The sequence below is a fragment of the Maylandia zebra genome, linkage group LG23, assembly GCF_041146795.1.
Source record: "Maylandia zebra isolate NMK-2024a linkage group LG23, Mzebra_GT3a, whole genome shotgun sequence".
Taxonomy (NCBI): Eukaryota; Metazoa; Chordata; class Actinopteri; order Cichliformes; family Cichlidae; genus Maylandia; species Maylandia zebra.
Genome location: NC_135188.1, coordinates 19,299,672 through 19,316,990, shown reverse-complemented (window position 1 = coordinate 19,316,990; position 17,319 = coordinate 19,299,672). Strand labels below are relative to the sequence as shown.

The window sequence follows — 17,319 nt, the reverse complement described above, 5'->3', positions numbered from 1 at the left end:
ATGTAAACACATAGTTGAAAGAAGTAAAGACTGCACCAAAGAGAAACTCACAAAATTATTGTAAAGAAAAAAACATTCAAATATCAAGTATAAGTTTTTCATTCCGAGCAAACAAACAGTTTTGAATGATAATGAAATCTAAAAGCAGCTTCAGAGCTGGGCTTGGCATTCTGAAGCAAGCTCATCATATCCAGGATAGTTTTTCACTGTGGACAATGTCACTGTGTCCGCTGTGTTGGATACATTCAGATTTCGTGTCTAATGTCGGTGCTTGTGATTACAGACGGTATTACATCTCTACCGATAAGAACTACCATTGACAATCAGCGGGAAGTATTAAGAGCATCGAAGTGCATCAGCAGAGTGTGTTCGTATAACAGAACGGCGATTTTAGTTAACTAAAGGTAAAATAAGGTTCATTGAAGAGAGTTCATGGGTTTATTTAGGAAGTAAACATACGCAACACCAAGTGTCAGTGTTTTCACGTCTAAGCGTTTACGTGACTATGCGACTCAGTGGCTCACACAATAAGCTCAGTGATTCGAGTTAGCAGCTAACGAGGAAATGGTTGGCTGACCCTAGCTTAAAATCTGTTGGGCCGCACACGAGACCTGACAAGCAGTCCAAGAAGCTCTGAAGCATTGAACGCCGAGGTGACAAAGATTTATAAAAGTCAGTGTTCAAACGGGTACCGTCCACCTTCAGAATTCCCACAGTTTGTTCATGCAAGATGTTATTGAAGGCCCACTTTTAAGCAGCGCTAGTCTTGTGGTACGTGTGGAGCAGAGTGGCGCAGCGGAAGCGTGCTGGGCCCATAACCCAGAAGTCGATGGATCGAAACCATCCTCTGCTAGGCTCGTCTGTTTTCAGGACGTACTAAACAACTGTGCTCCGAAAGGCTTGCTTACAAGTCTGGGATAGGTTTCCAGGAAGAAGCCATTCACCTTCCAAAAATTGGACAAAACAGACTAAACCCAGAAGTTGCCTAACTAAGAAGCAAATCCTAGTGAATATAACCTGTTCGCCACATCTTCTTCAAAGCCCATTCACTTTGTTACCTCAACAGCGTGACATCACCTGTTTGCAACACAAGAACAACAATGGAGGCAACGGTGTACCAGGGGCCCGTTCTTCGTACCTCGCTAAGTAGGTTAGCCGGATTAGATTGTTGACGATTTCGCGTGATCCTGGATCAGTCGGTTCCCCGAAGCTCATCCGGGACTTGCTGTCATAGCAACAGAGCCGTAAGCGTAAACCTGCTCGGGAGCAGGTTTACTTTATGTAAACAGGATTAGATCGCGGCCACGCAGGTATGTCCGCTTCATTTATACGAAAGCAACAGCGATATTTTTCCACTGTTTCACCATAAATAAATATTATCAATGTAACTAAAGATAATGCAGCACTTGATCCTTTTATTGATGTCACACAGATACATACAGGTCATTTCCTAAAAAAGGGAAATGAACTATTAACATTCTATTACATGTATGTGATTATTACAGATGTAATTCATATTTCAGAGTAGTAATTGTAAATTACTTCGTGTAATCAAGATGAGAGACCACGGCTATAAAAGCGAAGGTGGATTTGGGAAGCCTGTCGCAGCCATGTCCTGTCCGTATACGCGACCAACCCATTGCGGAAGGTGCAAGATTGATAAGGAGAGTCCTCAGAATTCAGCGTATATTGCGGGATAGACAGGATCCTTTAGCTCAGCGCGACAGTGTGCTCATAGAGAGATATCGATATTCCCGTGAGGGTATTATTTACTTAACCAACTTGTTGACGAGGGGGTGCAGGACCACCACCTGTCTTTTTTTCCTCTGCCCTTTTCTTGGTTGCTGTTATGAACAAACTAACAGAGTATTACAGGCCAGTATTACCTTGCCAAGAGACGCAAAGCAATCTAAGAGATAAATATTACCATTCTGTAGAATACTCCTGTATTCCACTTTTACTTGTTCCCATGTTCTTGTGGGTCCTGTTGTGGCTCTAATGTGAAAGGGGATATAATATAACATATTATAATATAATATAATGCCATATGATATTGGACAATATAGTGTCATATGATAGATCTACCCTACCGCCTACTGGTGTTGGCCAGAGGGGCCGATGGCGCGATATGGCAGCCTGGCTACAACCGTAGCTGCCTCCACTAGTGTGTGAATGTGGGAGTGAATGAATAGTGGTATCGTAAAGCGCTTTGGGTGCCTTGGAAAGCGCTATATAAATCCAATCCATTATTATTATTATTATTAAATTACCTACGAGTTTGATTTGTCAGCAACTTTCTGCCAGCCCTCTCTCCTTGCTTTTGCAGCCTTTGCAGTGTTCTCTTGCGTTTTAATTAAACTCTGAAACTCCTGAAATCCCTCACTCATGAGTTCTTGCTCTGCTGCCGGAAAATACCGAGCACGCCCCTTCGACATTTTCGCCGACCAATCAGCGGGTTGCCGATCAATGTTTCTACTATCGATGCGTAGCCCCTTTTACGACACCCAGTGATGTCACATTCCTGCGTCCAGCTGTAGTAATCGTCAACAGCAGGTGTGTTCGGGGAACCGGATTAGCGAGCTCACGGTTAGCGCGATGATTTGATCTTGGATGTGTCATTTGATCTTGGATGTAGTAAGCGACGTACGAAGAACGGGCCCCTGCTGCTAAAGTGACGGTAAACGGTTGGACCACTGTGTTGCTTTGGGTGTACCCAAATGGCTGGCTGTGTTTGCCGGGAGACCAGTGACCAGGTACTGCCGCCTAACTGAAAACCAAACGTAGCCAGAAAGGATTAAGATTTGTCATTCTAGCCTTTCTATAGCAGTGATAACAAGTAGCCCCCTGCAACAATTTTGATGTCTTGTGTGGAAAGAAGATGGATTGGCTTTGCAGAGATTTTCAGAAGTTTTGGGCAGAGGGGCAGGTTTGTGGGACCTTGTGGGGCAATGGTAGCGCATCTGACTCCAGATCAGAAGCTTGCGTGTTCAAATCACATCAAGGTCAACCAAGAGTGACAGGACTGCAGCCTGTTTGAATTAATATGTGACTCAAAGTCTGTGCACATGCCACTGATCGACATCTCCCACCGTTTTTGTTTATAAAGCCTGGAGAGAAGAAGAGGGACTCTCCTTGGAGACAAGCACATTTTGTACATGAATGATTAGTATGTAAGTACAGTGGTGTGAACCGGTGATTGGAGAACTGTCAATCACTCAATGCTCCTGGGCACCGTTGCAACTTTTGTATATGAGCCCCTCCGACTAATTGCAACCTTATCTTAGCAGAAAAAGAAGCACCCGTAACGCATTTTCGCTGTGAGCAGGGTTTGAACCTGCGCGGGGAACACCCCATTGGATTTCAAATCCAACGCCTTAACCTCTCGGCCATCACAGCTCCTCCACTTCACCTGCACCTTTTGGCCTGTGGTGAGAGATGCCTGCTCCCTGCTCCAACAGCGCTGGTTCTTTTGGAGATCATCACATGCCAGAACACTCCCTACTCAGAAGTCACTTCTCTGGTAAATACCATTAACAGTCGTTGAAGAGACCATTGTGTGTGAAGTGTAAGGTCGTTTAGTCAGGTAAGATTTCATTCAAGGCTGACAGCACTGGTCTCCTACCCCCATGAATAGCATTTTGGTGCAGACGGCACAAGGAGCCTCTCCAGAGCAGCTTGTGTTTGAGACAGGAGATCATCACGTACAAAAGCACTCCCTTCTGAGCAATCACTTTTTAGGTGTGTGTGAGAGGAAGGTCTTTTATTTTTAGACACTGTCCAAGGACTTTGTCTTTCTCTGACAAGCATCAGTAACAAATATGCATTGTTAAGAATTTGTCTAGCTGGCTTGCAAAGCTCATCAGAGCGTGAGCACTGAATGACAGACACTATATTAGGCCTTTGATTGACTACTGCAAGCGCACTTCAAACCTCGATTTGTATTCTTTTCTCAAAGAGGAGAACCTTTCAAGTATAAAGAGAGATTCTACGTGTGCATGTTGACATGCATGGTCTGAAATGACATGCGTCTTTGGCACAACCTCTTTGCATTCACAAGTTGAACAACCTCCAGTTGCAGAAAAATTGCTTGTGTGGAAAGATGGTCTGGCTTCTCAGAGATTTTCAGAAGTTTTGAGCAGAGGGCCAGGCTTGTGGGACCTTGTGGCGCAATGGTAGCGCATCTGACTCCAGATCAGAAGGTTGCGTGTTCAAATCACGTCAAGGTCAGCCGAGAGTGAGGGGACTGCAGCCTGTGATTCCCTTCCAATAGGAGGTTTTTAGTTGCTTGTGGCATACTCGTCCGTCTGTCCAGAAATTCAGGTCCATGACTCATGACGTGTCTCCAGTGAGTTGTTGATGGTGTCAGTGAACACTGTAGACAACTGATCAGCACAGTGCCTCAGGGTGGATGGAGGCACCGAATTTGGCCCAGCTGCTTTGCATGGGTCCTATGTCTTAGAGAGTCTGTTTACATCCCTTTCAAGTATGGAAAGAGGTGTGAAGGCACATGGAGAAATTTGTGAGCTTTACTGAGTGGTAGAGGTGATGGGGGAGCCGCAAGTGTTGACCGTCTGGGGAGGGGGCCCGGGTAGCTGGACGTTCCATTGTTTTCTGAAAGCACCAGGTGTGAATACATTGGATAGGTGTGAATAGTAGCTGAATTAGAGGGCTTCTGTAAATGGAACTGAATAAAAATGGCAAACAAAACACTCGCATGCTGCAGGTATACAGAGAACCATGCCATGAGATACATGTAAACACATAGTTGAAAGAAGTAAAGACTGCACCAAAGAGAAACTCACAAAATTATTGTAAAGAAAAAAACATTCAAATATCAAGTATAAGTTTTTCATTCCGAGCAAACAAACAGTTTTGAATGATAATGAAATCTAAAAGCAGCTTCAGAGCTGGGCTTGGCATTCTGAAGCAAGCTCATCATATCCAGGATAGTTTTTCACTGTGGACAATGTCACTGTGTCCGCTGTGTTGGATACATTCAGATTTCGTGTCTAATGTCGGTGCTTGTGATTAGAGACGGTATTACATCTCTACCGATAAGAACTACCATTGACAATCAGCGGGAAGTATTAAGAGCATCGAAGTGCATCAGCAGAGTGTGTTCGTGTAACAGAACGGCGATTTTAGTTAACTAAAGGTAAAATAAGGTTCATTGAAGAGAGTTCATGGGTTTATTTAGGAAGTAAACATACGCAACACCAAGTGTCAGTGTTTTCACGTCTAAGCGTTTACGTGACTATGCGACTCAGTGGCTCACACAATAAGCTCAGTGATTCGAGTTAGCAGCTAACGAGGAAATGGTTGGCTGACCCTAGCTTAAAATCTGTTGGGCCGCACACGAGACCTGACAAGCAGTCCAAGAAGCTCTGAAGCATTGAACGCCGAGGTGACAAAGATTTATAAAAGTCAGTGTTCAAACGGGTACCGTCCACCTTCAGAATTCCCACAGTTTGTTCATGCAAGATGTTATTGAAGGCCCACTTTTAAGCAGCGCTAGTCTTGTGGTACGTGTGGAGCAGAGTGGCGCAGCGGAAGCGTGCTGGGCCCATAACCCAGAGGTCGATGGATCGAAACCATCCTCTGCTAGGCTCGTCTGTTTTCAGGACGTACTAAACAACTGTGCTCCGAAAGGCTTGCTTACAAGTCTGGGATAGGTTTCCAGGAAGAAGCCATTCACCTTCCAAAAATTGGACAAAACAGACTAAACGCAGAAGTTGCCTAACTAAGAAGCAAATCCTAGTGAATATAACCTGTTTGCCACATCTTCTTCAAAGCCCATTCACTTTGTTACCTCAACAGCGTGACATCACCTGTTTGCAACACAAGAACAACAATGGAGGCTGGGCTTGGCATTCTGAAGCAAGCTCATCATATCCAGGATAGTTTTTCACTGTGGACAATGTCACTGTGTCCGCTGTGTTGGATACATTCAGATTTCGTGTCTAATGTCGGTGCTTGTGATTACAGACGGTATTACATCTCTACCGATAAGAACTACCATTGACAATCAGCGGGAAGTATTAAGAGCATCGAAGTGCATCAGCAGAGTGTGTTCGTGTAACAGAACGTCGATTTTAGTTAACTAAAGGTAAAATAAGGTTCATTGAAGAGAGTTCATGGGTTTATTTAGGAAGTAAACATACGCAACACCAAGTGTCAGTGTTTTCACGTCTAAGCGTTTACGTGACTATGCGACTCAGTGGCTCACACAATAAGCTCAGTGATTCGAGTTAGCAGCTAACGAGGAAAAGGTTGGCTGACCCTAGCTTAAAATCTGTTGGGCCGCACACGAGACCTGACAAGCAGTCCAAGAAGCTCTGAAGCATTGAACAGCGTGACATCACCTGTTTGCAACACAAGAACAACAATGGAGGCAACGGTGTACCTGCTGCTAAAGTGACGGTAAACGGTTGGACCACTGTGTTGCTTTGGGTGTACCCAAATGGCTGGCTGTGTTTGCCGGGAGACCAGTGACCAGGTACTGCCGCCTAACTGAAAACCAAACGTAGCCAGAAAGGATTAAGATTTGTCATTCTAGCCTTTCTATAGCAGTGATAACAAGTAGCCCCCTGCAACAATTTTGATGTCTTGTGTGGAAAGAAGATGGATTGGCTTTGCAGAGATTTTCAGAAGTTTTGGGCAGAGGGGCAGGTTTGTGGGACCTTGTGGGGCAATGGTAGCGCATCTGACTCCAGATCAGAAGCTTGCGTGTTCAAATCACATCAAGGTCAACCAAGAGTGACAGGACTGCAGCCTGTTTGAATTAATATGTGACTCAAAGTCTGTGCACATGCCACTGATCGACATCTCCCACCGTTTTTGTTTATAAAGCCTGGAGAGAAGAAGAGGGACTCTCCTTGGAGACAAGCACATTTTGTACATGAATGATTAGTATGTAAGTACAGTGGTGTGAACCGGTGATTGGAGAACTGTCAATCACTCAATGCTCCTGGGCACCGTTGCAACTTTTGTATATGAGCCCCTCCGACTAATTGCAACCTTATCTTAGCAGAAAAAGAAGCACCCGTAACGCATTTTCACTGTGAGCAGGGTTTGAACCTGCGCGGGGAACCCCCCATTGGATTTCAAATCCAACGCCTTAACCTCTCGGCCATCACAGCTCCTCCACTTCACCTGCACCTTTTGGCCTGTGGTGAGAGATGCCTGCTCCCTGCTCCAACAGCGCTGGTTCTTTTGGAGATCATCACATGCCAGAACACTCCCTACTCAGAAGTCACTTCTCTGGTAAATACCATTAACAGTCGTTGAAGAGACCATTGTGTGTGAAGTGTAAGGTCGTTTAGTCAGGTAAGATTTCATTCAAGGCTGACAGCACTGGTCTCCTACCCCCATGAATAGCATTTTGGTGCAGACGGCACAAGGAGCCTCTCCAGAGCAGCTTGTGTTTGAGACAGGAGATCATCACGTACAAAAGCACTCCCTTCTGAGCAATCACTTTTTAGGTGTGTGTGAGAGGAAGGTCTTTTATTTTTAGACACTGTCCAAGGACTTTGTCTTTCTCTGACAAGCATCAGTAACAAATATGCATTGTTAAGAATTTGTCTAGCTGGCTTGCAAAGCTCATCAGAGCGTGAGCACTGAATGACAGACACTATATTAGGCCTTTGATTGACTACTGCAAGCGCACTTCAAACCTCGATTTGTATTCTTTTCTCAAAGAGGAGAACCTTTCAAGTATAAAGAGAGATTCTACGTGTGCATGTTGACATGCATGGTCTGAAATGACATGCGTCTTTGGCACAACCTCTTTGCATTCACAAGTTGAACAACCTCCAGTTGCAGAAAAATTGCTTGTGTGGAAAGATGGTCTGGCTTCTCAGAGATTTTCAGAAGTTTTGAGCAGAGGGCCAGGTTTGTGGGACCTTGTGGCGCAATGGTAGCGCATCTGACTCCAGATCAGAAGGTTGCGTGTTCAAATCACGTCAAGGTCAGCCGAGAGTGAGGGGACTGCAGCCTGTGATTCCCTTCCAATATGAGGTTTTTAGTTGCTTGTGGCATACTCGTCCGTCTGTCCAGAAATTCAGGTCCATGACTCATGACGTGTCTCCAGTGAGTTGTTGATGGTGTCAGTGAACACTGTAGACAACTGATCAGCACAGTGCCTCAGGGTGGATGGAGGCACCGAATTTGGCCCAGCTGCTTTGCATGGGTCCTGTGTCTTAGAGAGTCTGTTTACATCCCTTTCAAGTATGGAAAGAGGTGTGAAGGCACATGGAGAAATTTGTGAGCTTTACTGAGTGGTAGAGGTGATGGGGGAGCCGCAAGTGTTGACCGTCTGGGGAGGGGGCCCGGGTAGCTGGACGTTCCATTGTTTTCTGAAAGCACCAGGTGTGAATACATTGGATAGGTGTGAATAGTAGCTGAATTAGAGGGCTTCTGTAAATGGAACTGAATAAAAATGGCAAACAAAACACTCGCATGCTGCAGGTATACAGAGAACCATGCCATGAGATACATGTAAACACATAGTTGAAAGAAGTAAAGACTGCACCAAAGAGAAACTCACAAAATTATTGTAAAGAAAAAAACATTCAAATATCAAGTATAAGTTTTTCATTCCGAGCAAACAAACAGTTTTGAATGATAATGAAATCTAAAAGCAGCTTCAGAGTCAGTGTTCAAACGGGTACCGTCCACCTTCAGAATTCCCACAGTTTGTTCATGCAAGATGTTATTGAAGGCCCACTTTTAAGCAGCGCTAGTCTTGTGGTACGTGTGGAGCAGAGTGGCGCAGCGGAAGCGTGCTGGGCCCATAACCCAGAGGTCGATGGATCGAAACCATCCTCTGCTATGCTCGTCTGTTTTCAGGACGTACTAAACAACTGTGCTCCGAAAGGCTTGCTTACAAGTCTGGGATAGGTTTCCAGGAAGAAGCCATTCACCTTCCAAAAATTGGACAAAACAGACTAAACCCAGAAGTTGCCTAACTAAGAAGCAAATCCTAGTGAATATAACCTGTTTGCCACATCTTCTTCAAAGCCCATTCACTTTGTTACCTCAACAGCGTGACATCACCTGTTTGCAACACAAGAACAACAATGGAGGCTGGGCTTGGCATTCTGAAGCAAGCTCATCATATCCAGGATAGTTTTTCACTGTGGACAATGTCACTGTGTCCGCTGTGTTGGATACATTCAGATTTCGTGTCTAATGTCGGTGCTTGTGATTACAGACGGTATTACATCTCTACCGATAAGAACTACCATTGACAATCAGCGGGAAGTATTAAGAGCATCGAAGTGCATCAGCAGAGTGTGTTCGTGTAACAGAACGGCGATTTTAGTTAACTAAAGGTAAAATAAGGTTCATTGAAGAGAGTTCATGGGTTTATTTAGGAAGTAAACATACGCAACACCAAGTGTCAGTGTTTTCACGTCTAAGCGTTTACGTGACTATGCGACTCAGTGGCTCACACAATAAGCTCAGTGATTCGAGTTAGCAGCTAACGAGGAAATGGTTGGCTGACCCTAGCTTAAAATCTGTTGGGCCGCACACGAGACCTGACAAGCAGTCCAAGAAGCTCTGAAGCATTGAACGCCGAGGTGACAAAGATTTATAAAAGTCAGTGTTCAAACGGGTACCGTCCACCTTCAGAATTCCCACAGTTTGTTCATGCAAGATGTTATTGAAGGCCCACTTTTAAGCAGCGCTAGTCTTGTGGTACGTGTGGAGCAGAGTGGCGCAGCGGAAGCGTGCTGGGCCCATAACCCAGAGGTCGATGGATCGAAACCATCCTCTGCTAGGCTCGTCTGTTTTCAGGACGTACTAAACAACTGTGCTCCGAAAGGCTTGCTTACAAGTCTGGGATAGGTTTCCAGGAAGAAGCCATTCACCTTCCAAAAATTGGACAAAACAGACTAAACCCAGAAGTTGCCTAACTAAGAAGCAAATCCTAGTGAATATAACCTGTTTGCCACATCTTCTTCAAAGCCCATTCACTTTGTTACCTCAACAGCGTGACATCACCTGTTTGCAACACAAGAACAACAATGGAGGCAACGGTGTACCTGCTGCTAAAGTGACGGTAAACGGTTGGACCACTGTGTTGCTTTGGGTGTACCCAAATGGCTGGCTGTGTTTGCCGGGAGACCAGTGACCAGGTACTGCCGCCTAACTGAAAACCAAACGTAGCCAGAAAGGATTAAGATTTGTCATTCTAGCCTTTCTATAGCAGTGATAACAAGTAGCCCCCTGCAACAATTTTGATGTCTTGTGTGGAAAGAAGATGGATTGGCTTTGCAGAGATTTTCAGAAGTTTTGGGCAGAGGGGCAGGTTTGTGGGACCTTGTGGGGCAATGGTAGCGCATCTGACTCCAGATCAGAAGCTTGCGTGTTCAAATCACATCAAGGTCAACCAAGAGTGACAGGACTGCAGCCTGTTTGAATTAATATGTGACTCAAAGTCTGTGCACATGCCACTGATCGACATCTCCCACCGTTTTTGTTTATAAAGCCTGGAGAGAAGAAGAGGGACTCTCCTTGGAGACAAGCACATTTTGTACATGAATGATTAGTATGTAAGTACAGTGGTGTGAACCGGTGATTGGAGAACTGTCAATCACTCAATGCTCCTGGGCACCGTTGCAACTTTTGTATATGAGCCCCTCCGACTAATTGCAACCTTATCTTAGCAGAAAAAGAAGCACCCGTAACGCATTTTCGCTGTGAGCAGGGTTTGAACCTGCGCGGGGAACACCCCATTGGATTTCAAATCCAACGCCTTAACCGCTCGGCCATCACAGCTCCTCCACTTCACCTGCACCTTTTGGCCTGTGGTGAGAGATGCCTGCTCCCTGCTCCAACAGCGCTGGTTCTTTTGGAGATCATCACATGCCAGAACACTCCCTAGTCAGAAGTCACTTCTCTGGTAAATACCATTAACAGTCGTTGAAGAGACCATTGTGTGTGAAGTGTAAGGTCGTTTAGTCAGGTAAGATTTCATTCAAGGCTGACAGCACTGGTCTCCTACCCCCATGAATAGCATTTTGGTGCAGACGGCACAAGGAGCCTCTCCAGAGCAGCTTGTGTTTGAGACAGGAGATCATCACGTACAAAAGCACTCCCTTCTGAGCAATCTCTTTTTAGGTGTGTGTGAGAGGAAGGTCTTTTATTTTTAGACACTGTCCAAGGACTTTGTCTTTCTCTGACAAGCATCAGTAACAAATATGCATTGTTAAGAATTTGTCTAGCTGGCTTGCAAAGCTCATCAGAGCGTGAGCACTGAATGACAGACACTATATTAGGCCTTTGATTGACTACTGCAAGCGCACTTCAAACCTCGATTTGTATTCTTTTCTCAAAGAGGAGAACCTTTCAAGTATAAAGAGAGATTCTACGTGTGCATGTTGACATGCATGGTCTGAAATGACATGCGTCTTTGGCACAACCTCTTTGCATTCACAAGTTGAACAACCTCCAGTTGCAGAAAAATTGCTTGTGTGGAAAGATGGTCTGGCTTCTCAGAGATTTTCAGAAGTTTTGAGCAGAGGGCCAGGTTTGTGGGACAGGTTTGTGGGACCTTGTGGCGCAATGGTAGCGCATCTGACTCCAGATCAGAAGGTTGCGTGTTCAAATCACGTCAAGGTCAGCTGAGAGTGAGGGGACTGCAGCCTGTGATTCCCTTCCAATAGGAGGTTTTTAGTTGCTTGTGGCATACTCGTCCGTCTGTCCAGAAATTCAGGTCCATGACTCATGACGTGTCTCCAGTGAGTTGTTGATGGTGTCAGTGAACACTGTAGACAACTGATCAGCACAGTGCCTCAGGGTGGATGGAGGCACCGAATTTGGCCCAGCTGCTTTGCATGGGTCCTGTGTCTTACAGTGTGTTCACACCGGACGCGAATAAAACGCCCCAAACGCCCCTAATTTGACGCGTGTACATTCGCGTCTCAATGCGTGTCCAAGAAAAATCCATCGCGCGTCATTTTGACGCGCGTGAACCGGAAATGTGGGAGGAATGTGGGAGGGAGTTGTGCCAGACCGGTATCTTTGCAAGATGGCAGCTATCGAGCTAGCGCTTGAAGAGAGAGTCTCCCTTCTCTATGTACTGTGGAGAGCAGAGCAGCAGCGTAAAAGACGTCCATCAGGTCCTCCAGAGGCATGAGCAGTTTGGTGAGTTTCACCACTTGCTCCAGGAGCTGCGCCTGGATGACGGCCGATTCCAGCGCTATCACCGTCGGCCAGTTTGAGGACCTGCTTTCCCTCGTCGGTCCCAGCATTGCCCGCCTAGACACCAACTACAGACGCTCAATCCCACCTGCAGAGCGCCTGTCCGTCTGCCTGAGGTTAGTAAAACTATTTAATACGGTAGTCCTTTATTGATATCTGTGCTAATATGCTAATCCATCCAGTTATACACTGCTAACATGGATGTGCTATGCTAACAGTGAATGCTGTCGGTGTTTACTGAAAGCAAACTGTGGTACAGAGACGACTCTTTATAATATTTCTAGTGATACTCAGAAGGTCTCATCAAGTCCCGATTTAATTCGATTTATGCTGTTATCAGTGTTTGAATGATAGCATGGCTGTGGTGTCACATCAATGTATGCGCTCGGTGTTTGCTGATATCAAACTGTAGCATTAGGACCACTGAGTTAACCTTTGTAGTGATACTCACTCCTTTTTATTTAGACCTGGTTTAATTCTGGGATAGTTGAATATTTGTATATAATCCCTGCAGCTGTCAGACTCTATAGCAGGGGTCACAGCCTTTATTAAAACAGAGTTAGATAAAACTGTGAACAGTTTGGTTCATCTCTAGTTACATGGTTCTATCTTGATAAGCTATGTCTTATCACAGATTAATTTTTCAAAAATATTAATGATTTAAGCAAGGAAAGGGCTACATGTCAACATACAACTCTTTATTTCTATTAATGTCTTACTTCATTCCTACCTGATTGACATGTTTAGGAATTATGAGTGATTGGCTCACTGTAGTTGTGAAAGTTGCTACCAATCAAATTATGATATGTTAAAGTTAAAACAAAACACAACTGTTTTAGATATTATCTAATATACATTTTGTAATTATCCTTATAATTACAAAAGGTTTTATGTAAGATTCATGTTTTGTGATTTAAATCTGACATCACAAAAGTATTTTGGAATTTGAATGATGTATTTTGTAACTGCAGTACACATAATACTGATTTTGAACAATTTTGTCCAGGTTCCTTGTCACCGGGGACTCCTTCAGGACCATCGCGTTCAGTTTCAGAGTCGGTGTGTCCACGGTGAGCCAGATCACCCCCCAGGCAGCGACGTCCATCTGGGACTGTCTAGTGGACGACTTCATGGCTGTGCCTTCACCTGGAGACTGGCGGTCCATCACAGAGGGATTCCAGGAGCGCTGGAACTTTCCTCTGTGCTGTGCAGCTCTGGATGGGAAGCACATCCAGACAAAGGCACCCCATATATCATATAGGAGACACACACATTGATATACACTAAATATTCATTTCATTTCTTTTTTGTGGTGCCCAAATTGATGCACCTGCTTGATTTTGTTTAAACAATTATTGCACACTTTCTGTAAATCCAGTAAACTTCTTTTCACTTCTCAAATATCACTGTGTGTGTCTCCTGTATGATATTTAACTGACATTTTTTATTGTAACAACCAACAATTTATACAGGAAAATAATGTCTATTAACAAGGTTGCCCAAACTTCTGCATCCCACTGTATCAGTATATTTTGTCATTAGTATAATATGAAATAAATTCTACATGTGTCAAGTCGTGTGCCAACATTTGCTGTGTAGTAGAACTGAGACATTAGTCATTATAAACATTTATTTGAAATAATATTAAAAGTCTCAAACAGAAAAACATTAAACATAAATATATAAAATATAAGAATTTACAGAGAGACAGGAATAAAAAGGACCAGCTGCTCTCCAGAGCAGGAACAAGGCTGAGGAGGAAATGCTCCATTGGAGACTGGTGTGGCCTCTTCAGGGACTCCAGGATGGCCAGCTCCACCGCCGATGGACCGTCCTGGGACCCGTCCCTCATCTGCCTCGGAGCCGTCCTCCTCTGTGGGCCTGTAAAACAGCACAAAACACAAAGAAATGAGAAGGCTGCTACTAGATTTTAATTTCAACATTGAAAAAAAAAAAAAACAATAACAGGATATAATCAGATTGGTTGTAGATATTTAGTAAAGGTGATCACAAGGGAATCCCACCGACTAAAAAGGTATCAGTGCTTGCTGTACATATCTGTGGGTGCAGCAGCAGGAGCTCAGGGACTGGGGATGCTCTGCTGCAGAATCAGTTGGTTCTATCAATACAGTATTAAATGTTAACAGGTTCGATATAATAATCGTAGAGTAGACAGTGGTCCCTCATTTATTGCAGGGGTTCTCAGAATAACTAGCCCCTGGTCACAGTTCTCACAATTGATTCTCAAAGTGCAAACCTTTGTAGATTGCAAAACGTAAAAGTATTATTATGCCGCGGTTTGTCTTCATCTGCCCGCCACTTTCGTGCGCCTTTTTCCCTCACGGTGCAGGTGTCTATTTCCGAATGAGGCTCATAGTTATGGGTGTTTTTGTGCTGTTTTTTCTATTGGACGCGATGGTTATCAAAACCAAACGTGATAAATTTGGCAAGCGCAGGAGATTTGTCAATCAGGCTGCAGAATGCAATGCTGTACTGTGCAATAAAAAATCAGCGAAAAAGCAAAGCAGTGACGGATGAAAAGCGGGACCACTGTGTGCTGTTTATTAATAAACAATAAAATATATTCCTAAATGATAACATGCATAAAAGCAGAACGGTATTTGTACGTCAGTGGGAAAATAGCGGTGGCTTGCTAGCTTTTGTGCGGCTTCCCCGGGTCAGTGAAAACTTTCAAAAGAGAAATGAATGAACTTACCAGGTTGCCCGATCTCTTCACATATCTTCCTCCAAGCTCGGTCCTTTTTATTCCTGTCTCGGTACTGAAAGCAGCTGGTGTTGTACAGCTCCGAGTTGTTTGCTACCGCATTGATTAGCCTTCCCCTCCATTGAAGTATGAAAGGCTTTGGCTGGATCTGCCCCTTTGACCTAGGTAACAGCCACGTCACCAGGCTCCTGATTGGTTGTCGCCGCGCGATTTGACACTGGAGTTCAGATTTTTCCAACTCGAGCGGTAGACGCGAAACGCGCGTATGCACAAAATGCAACACAAAAACTCACGCGCGTGGTTTTATTCGCGAGTCAAACGCGCCAGACGCGCTACACTGACGCGCGTTTCACGCGTTTTGGCGTTTTCGCGACGCAAATCTGCTTCCGAATTTTCGCGGGACCCGCAATCGCGCGTCGTCGCGCCTTTCCATTGACTTTACATGTAAACCTGACGCTCTATTCGCGTCCATCGCGTTCGGTGTGAACACACCGTTAGAGAGTCTGTTTACATCCCTTTCAAGTATGGAAAGAGGTGTGAAGGCACATGGAGAAATTTGTGAGCTTTACTGAGTGGTAGAGGTGATGGGGGAGCCGCAAGTGTTGACCGTCTGGGGAGGGGGCCCGGGTAGCTGGACGTTCCATTGTTTTCTGAAAGCACCAGGTGTGAATACATTGGATAGGTGTGAATAGTAGCTGAATTAGAGGGCTTCTGTAAATGGAACTGAATAAAAATGGCAAACAAAACACTCGCATGCTGCAGGTATACAGAGAACCATGCCATGAGATACATGTAAACACATAGTTGAAAGAAGTAAAGACTGCACCAAAGAGAAACTCACAAAATGATTGTAAAGAAAAAAAGCCCATTCACTTTACCTCAACAGCGTGACATCACCTGTTTGCAACACAAGAACAACAATGGAGGCTGGGCTTGGCATTCTGAAGCAAGCTCATCATATCCAGGATAGTTTTTCACTGTGGACAATGTCACTGTGTCCGCTGTGTCGGATACATTCAGATTTCGTGTCTAATGTCGGTGCTTGTGATTACAGACGGTATTACATCTCTACCGATAAGAACTACCATTGACAATCAGCGGGAAGTATTAAGAGCATCGAAGTGCATCAGCAGAGTGTGTTCGTGTAACAGAATGTCGATTTTAGTTAACTAAAGGTAAAATAAGGTTCATTGAAGAGAGTTCATGGGTTTATTTAGGAAGTAAACATACGCAACACCAAGTGTCAGTGTTTTCACGTCTAAGCGTTTACGTGACTATGCGACTCAGTGGCTCACACAATAAGCTCAGTGATTCGAGTTAGCAGCTAACGAGGAAATGGTTGGCTGACCCTAGCTTAAAATCTGTTGGGCCGCACACGAGACCTGACAAGCAGTCCAAGAAGCTCTGAAGCATTGAACGCCGAGGTGACAAAGATTTATAAAAGTCAGTGTTCAAACGGGTACCGTCCACCTTCAGAATTCCCACAGTTTGTTCATGCAAGATGTTATTGAAGGCCCACTTTTAAGCAGCGCTAGTCTTGTGGTACGTGTGGAGCAGAGTGGCGCAGCGGAAGCGTGCTGGGCCCATAACCCAGAGGTCGATGGATCGAAACCATCCTCTGCTAGGCTCGTCTGTTTTCAGGACGTACTAAACAACTGTGCTCCGAAAGGCTTGCTTACAAGTCTGGGATAGGTTTCCAGGAAGAAGCCATTCACCTTCCAAAAATTGGACAAAACAGACTAAGCCCAGAAGTTGCCTAACTAAGAAGCAAATCCTAGTGAATATAACCTGTTTGCCACATCTTCTTCAAAGCCCATTCACTTTGTTACCTCAACAGCGTGACATCACCTGTTTGCAACACAAGAACAACAATGGAGGCAACGGTGTACCTGCTGCTAAAGTGACGGTAAACGGTTGGACCACTGTGTTGCTTTGGGTGTACCCAAATGGCTGGCTGTGTTTGCCGGGAGACCAGTGACCAGGTACTGCCGCCTAACTGAAAACCAAACGTAGCCAGAAAGGATTAAGATTTGTCATTCTAGCCTTTCTATAGCAGTGATAACAAGTAGCCCCCTGCAACAATTTTGATGTCTTGTGTGGAAAGAAGATGGATTGGCTTTGCAGAGATTTTCAGAAGTTTTGGGCAGAGGGGCAGGTTTGTGGGACCTTGTGGGGCAATGGTAGCGCATCTGACTCCAGATCAGAAGCTTGCGTGTTCAAATCACATCAAGGTCAACCAAGAGTGACAGGACTGCAGCCTGTTTGAATTAATATGTGACTCAAAGTCTGTGCACATGCCACTGATCGACATCTCCCACCGTTTTTGTTTATAAAGCCTGGAGAGAAGAAGAGGGACTCTCCTTGGAGACAAGCACATTTTGTACATG

At 44.8% G+C, this 17,319-nt stretch overlaps 1 protein-coding gene and 6 non-coding genes across 7 annotated transcripts; 4 read left to right on the top strand and 3 right to left on the bottom strand.

Annotated features, from left to right (window-relative positions):
• Positions 1–3,313: 3,313 nt before the first annotated feature.
• On the bottom strand, positions 3,314–3,396 carry trnas-uga (transfer RNA serine (anticodon UGA)). The gene has a single exon. It is a non-coding gene; the product is annotated as a tRNA-Ser (tRNA).
• Positions 3,397–4,155: 759 nt separating this feature from the next.
• Positions 4,156–4,227, top strand: trnaw-cca (transfer RNA tryptophan (anticodon CCA)). Its single transcript has one exon. It is a non-coding gene; the product is annotated as a tRNA-Trp (tRNA).
• Positions 4,228–7,056: 2,829 nt separating this feature from the next.
• On the bottom strand, positions 7,057–7,139 carry trnas-uga (transfer RNA serine (anticodon UGA)). Its single transcript has one exon. It is a non-coding gene; the product is annotated as a tRNA-Ser (tRNA).
• A 759-nt stretch (positions 7,140–7,898) lies between these two features.
• On the top strand, positions 7,899–7,970 carry trnaw-cca (transfer RNA tryptophan (anticodon CCA)). Its single transcript has one exon. It is a non-coding gene; the product is annotated as a tRNA-Trp (tRNA).
• Positions 7,971–10,699: 2,729 nt separating this feature from the next.
• On the bottom strand, positions 10,700–10,782 carry trnas-uga (transfer RNA serine (anticodon UGA)). Its single transcript has one exon. It is a non-coding gene; the product is annotated as a tRNA-Ser (tRNA).
• A 772-nt stretch (positions 10,783–11,554) lies between these two features.
• On the top strand, positions 11,555–11,626 carry trnaw-cca (transfer RNA tryptophan (anticodon CCA)). The gene has a single exon. It is a non-coding gene; the product is annotated as a tRNA-Trp (tRNA).
• Positions 11,627–12,122: 496 nt separating this feature from the next.
• LOC143414930 (uncharacterized) lies at positions 12,123–13,780 on the top strand. The gene is made up of 2 exons (XM_076879969.1): positions 12,123–12,323; positions 13,214–13,780. The coding sequence occupies exons 1-2, from the start codon at positions 12,139–12,141 to the stop codon at positions 13,482–13,484; spliced, it is 456 nt and encodes a 151-aa protein (XP_076736084.1). The 5' UTR covers positions 12,123–12,138; the 3' UTR covers positions 13,485–13,780.
• Positions 13,781–17,319: the final 3,539 nt, after the last annotated feature.

Coding starts and splice junctions, on each gene's coding strand:
- LOC143414930 (XM_076879969.1), top strand. CDS start 12,139: ATGAGCAGTTTGGTGAGTTTCACCACTTGCTCCAGGAGCTGCGCCTGG. Junction 12,324..13,213: donor CGCCTGTCCGTCTGCCTGAG/GTTAGTAAAACT, acceptor AATTTTGTCCAG/GTTCCTTGTCACCGGGGACT.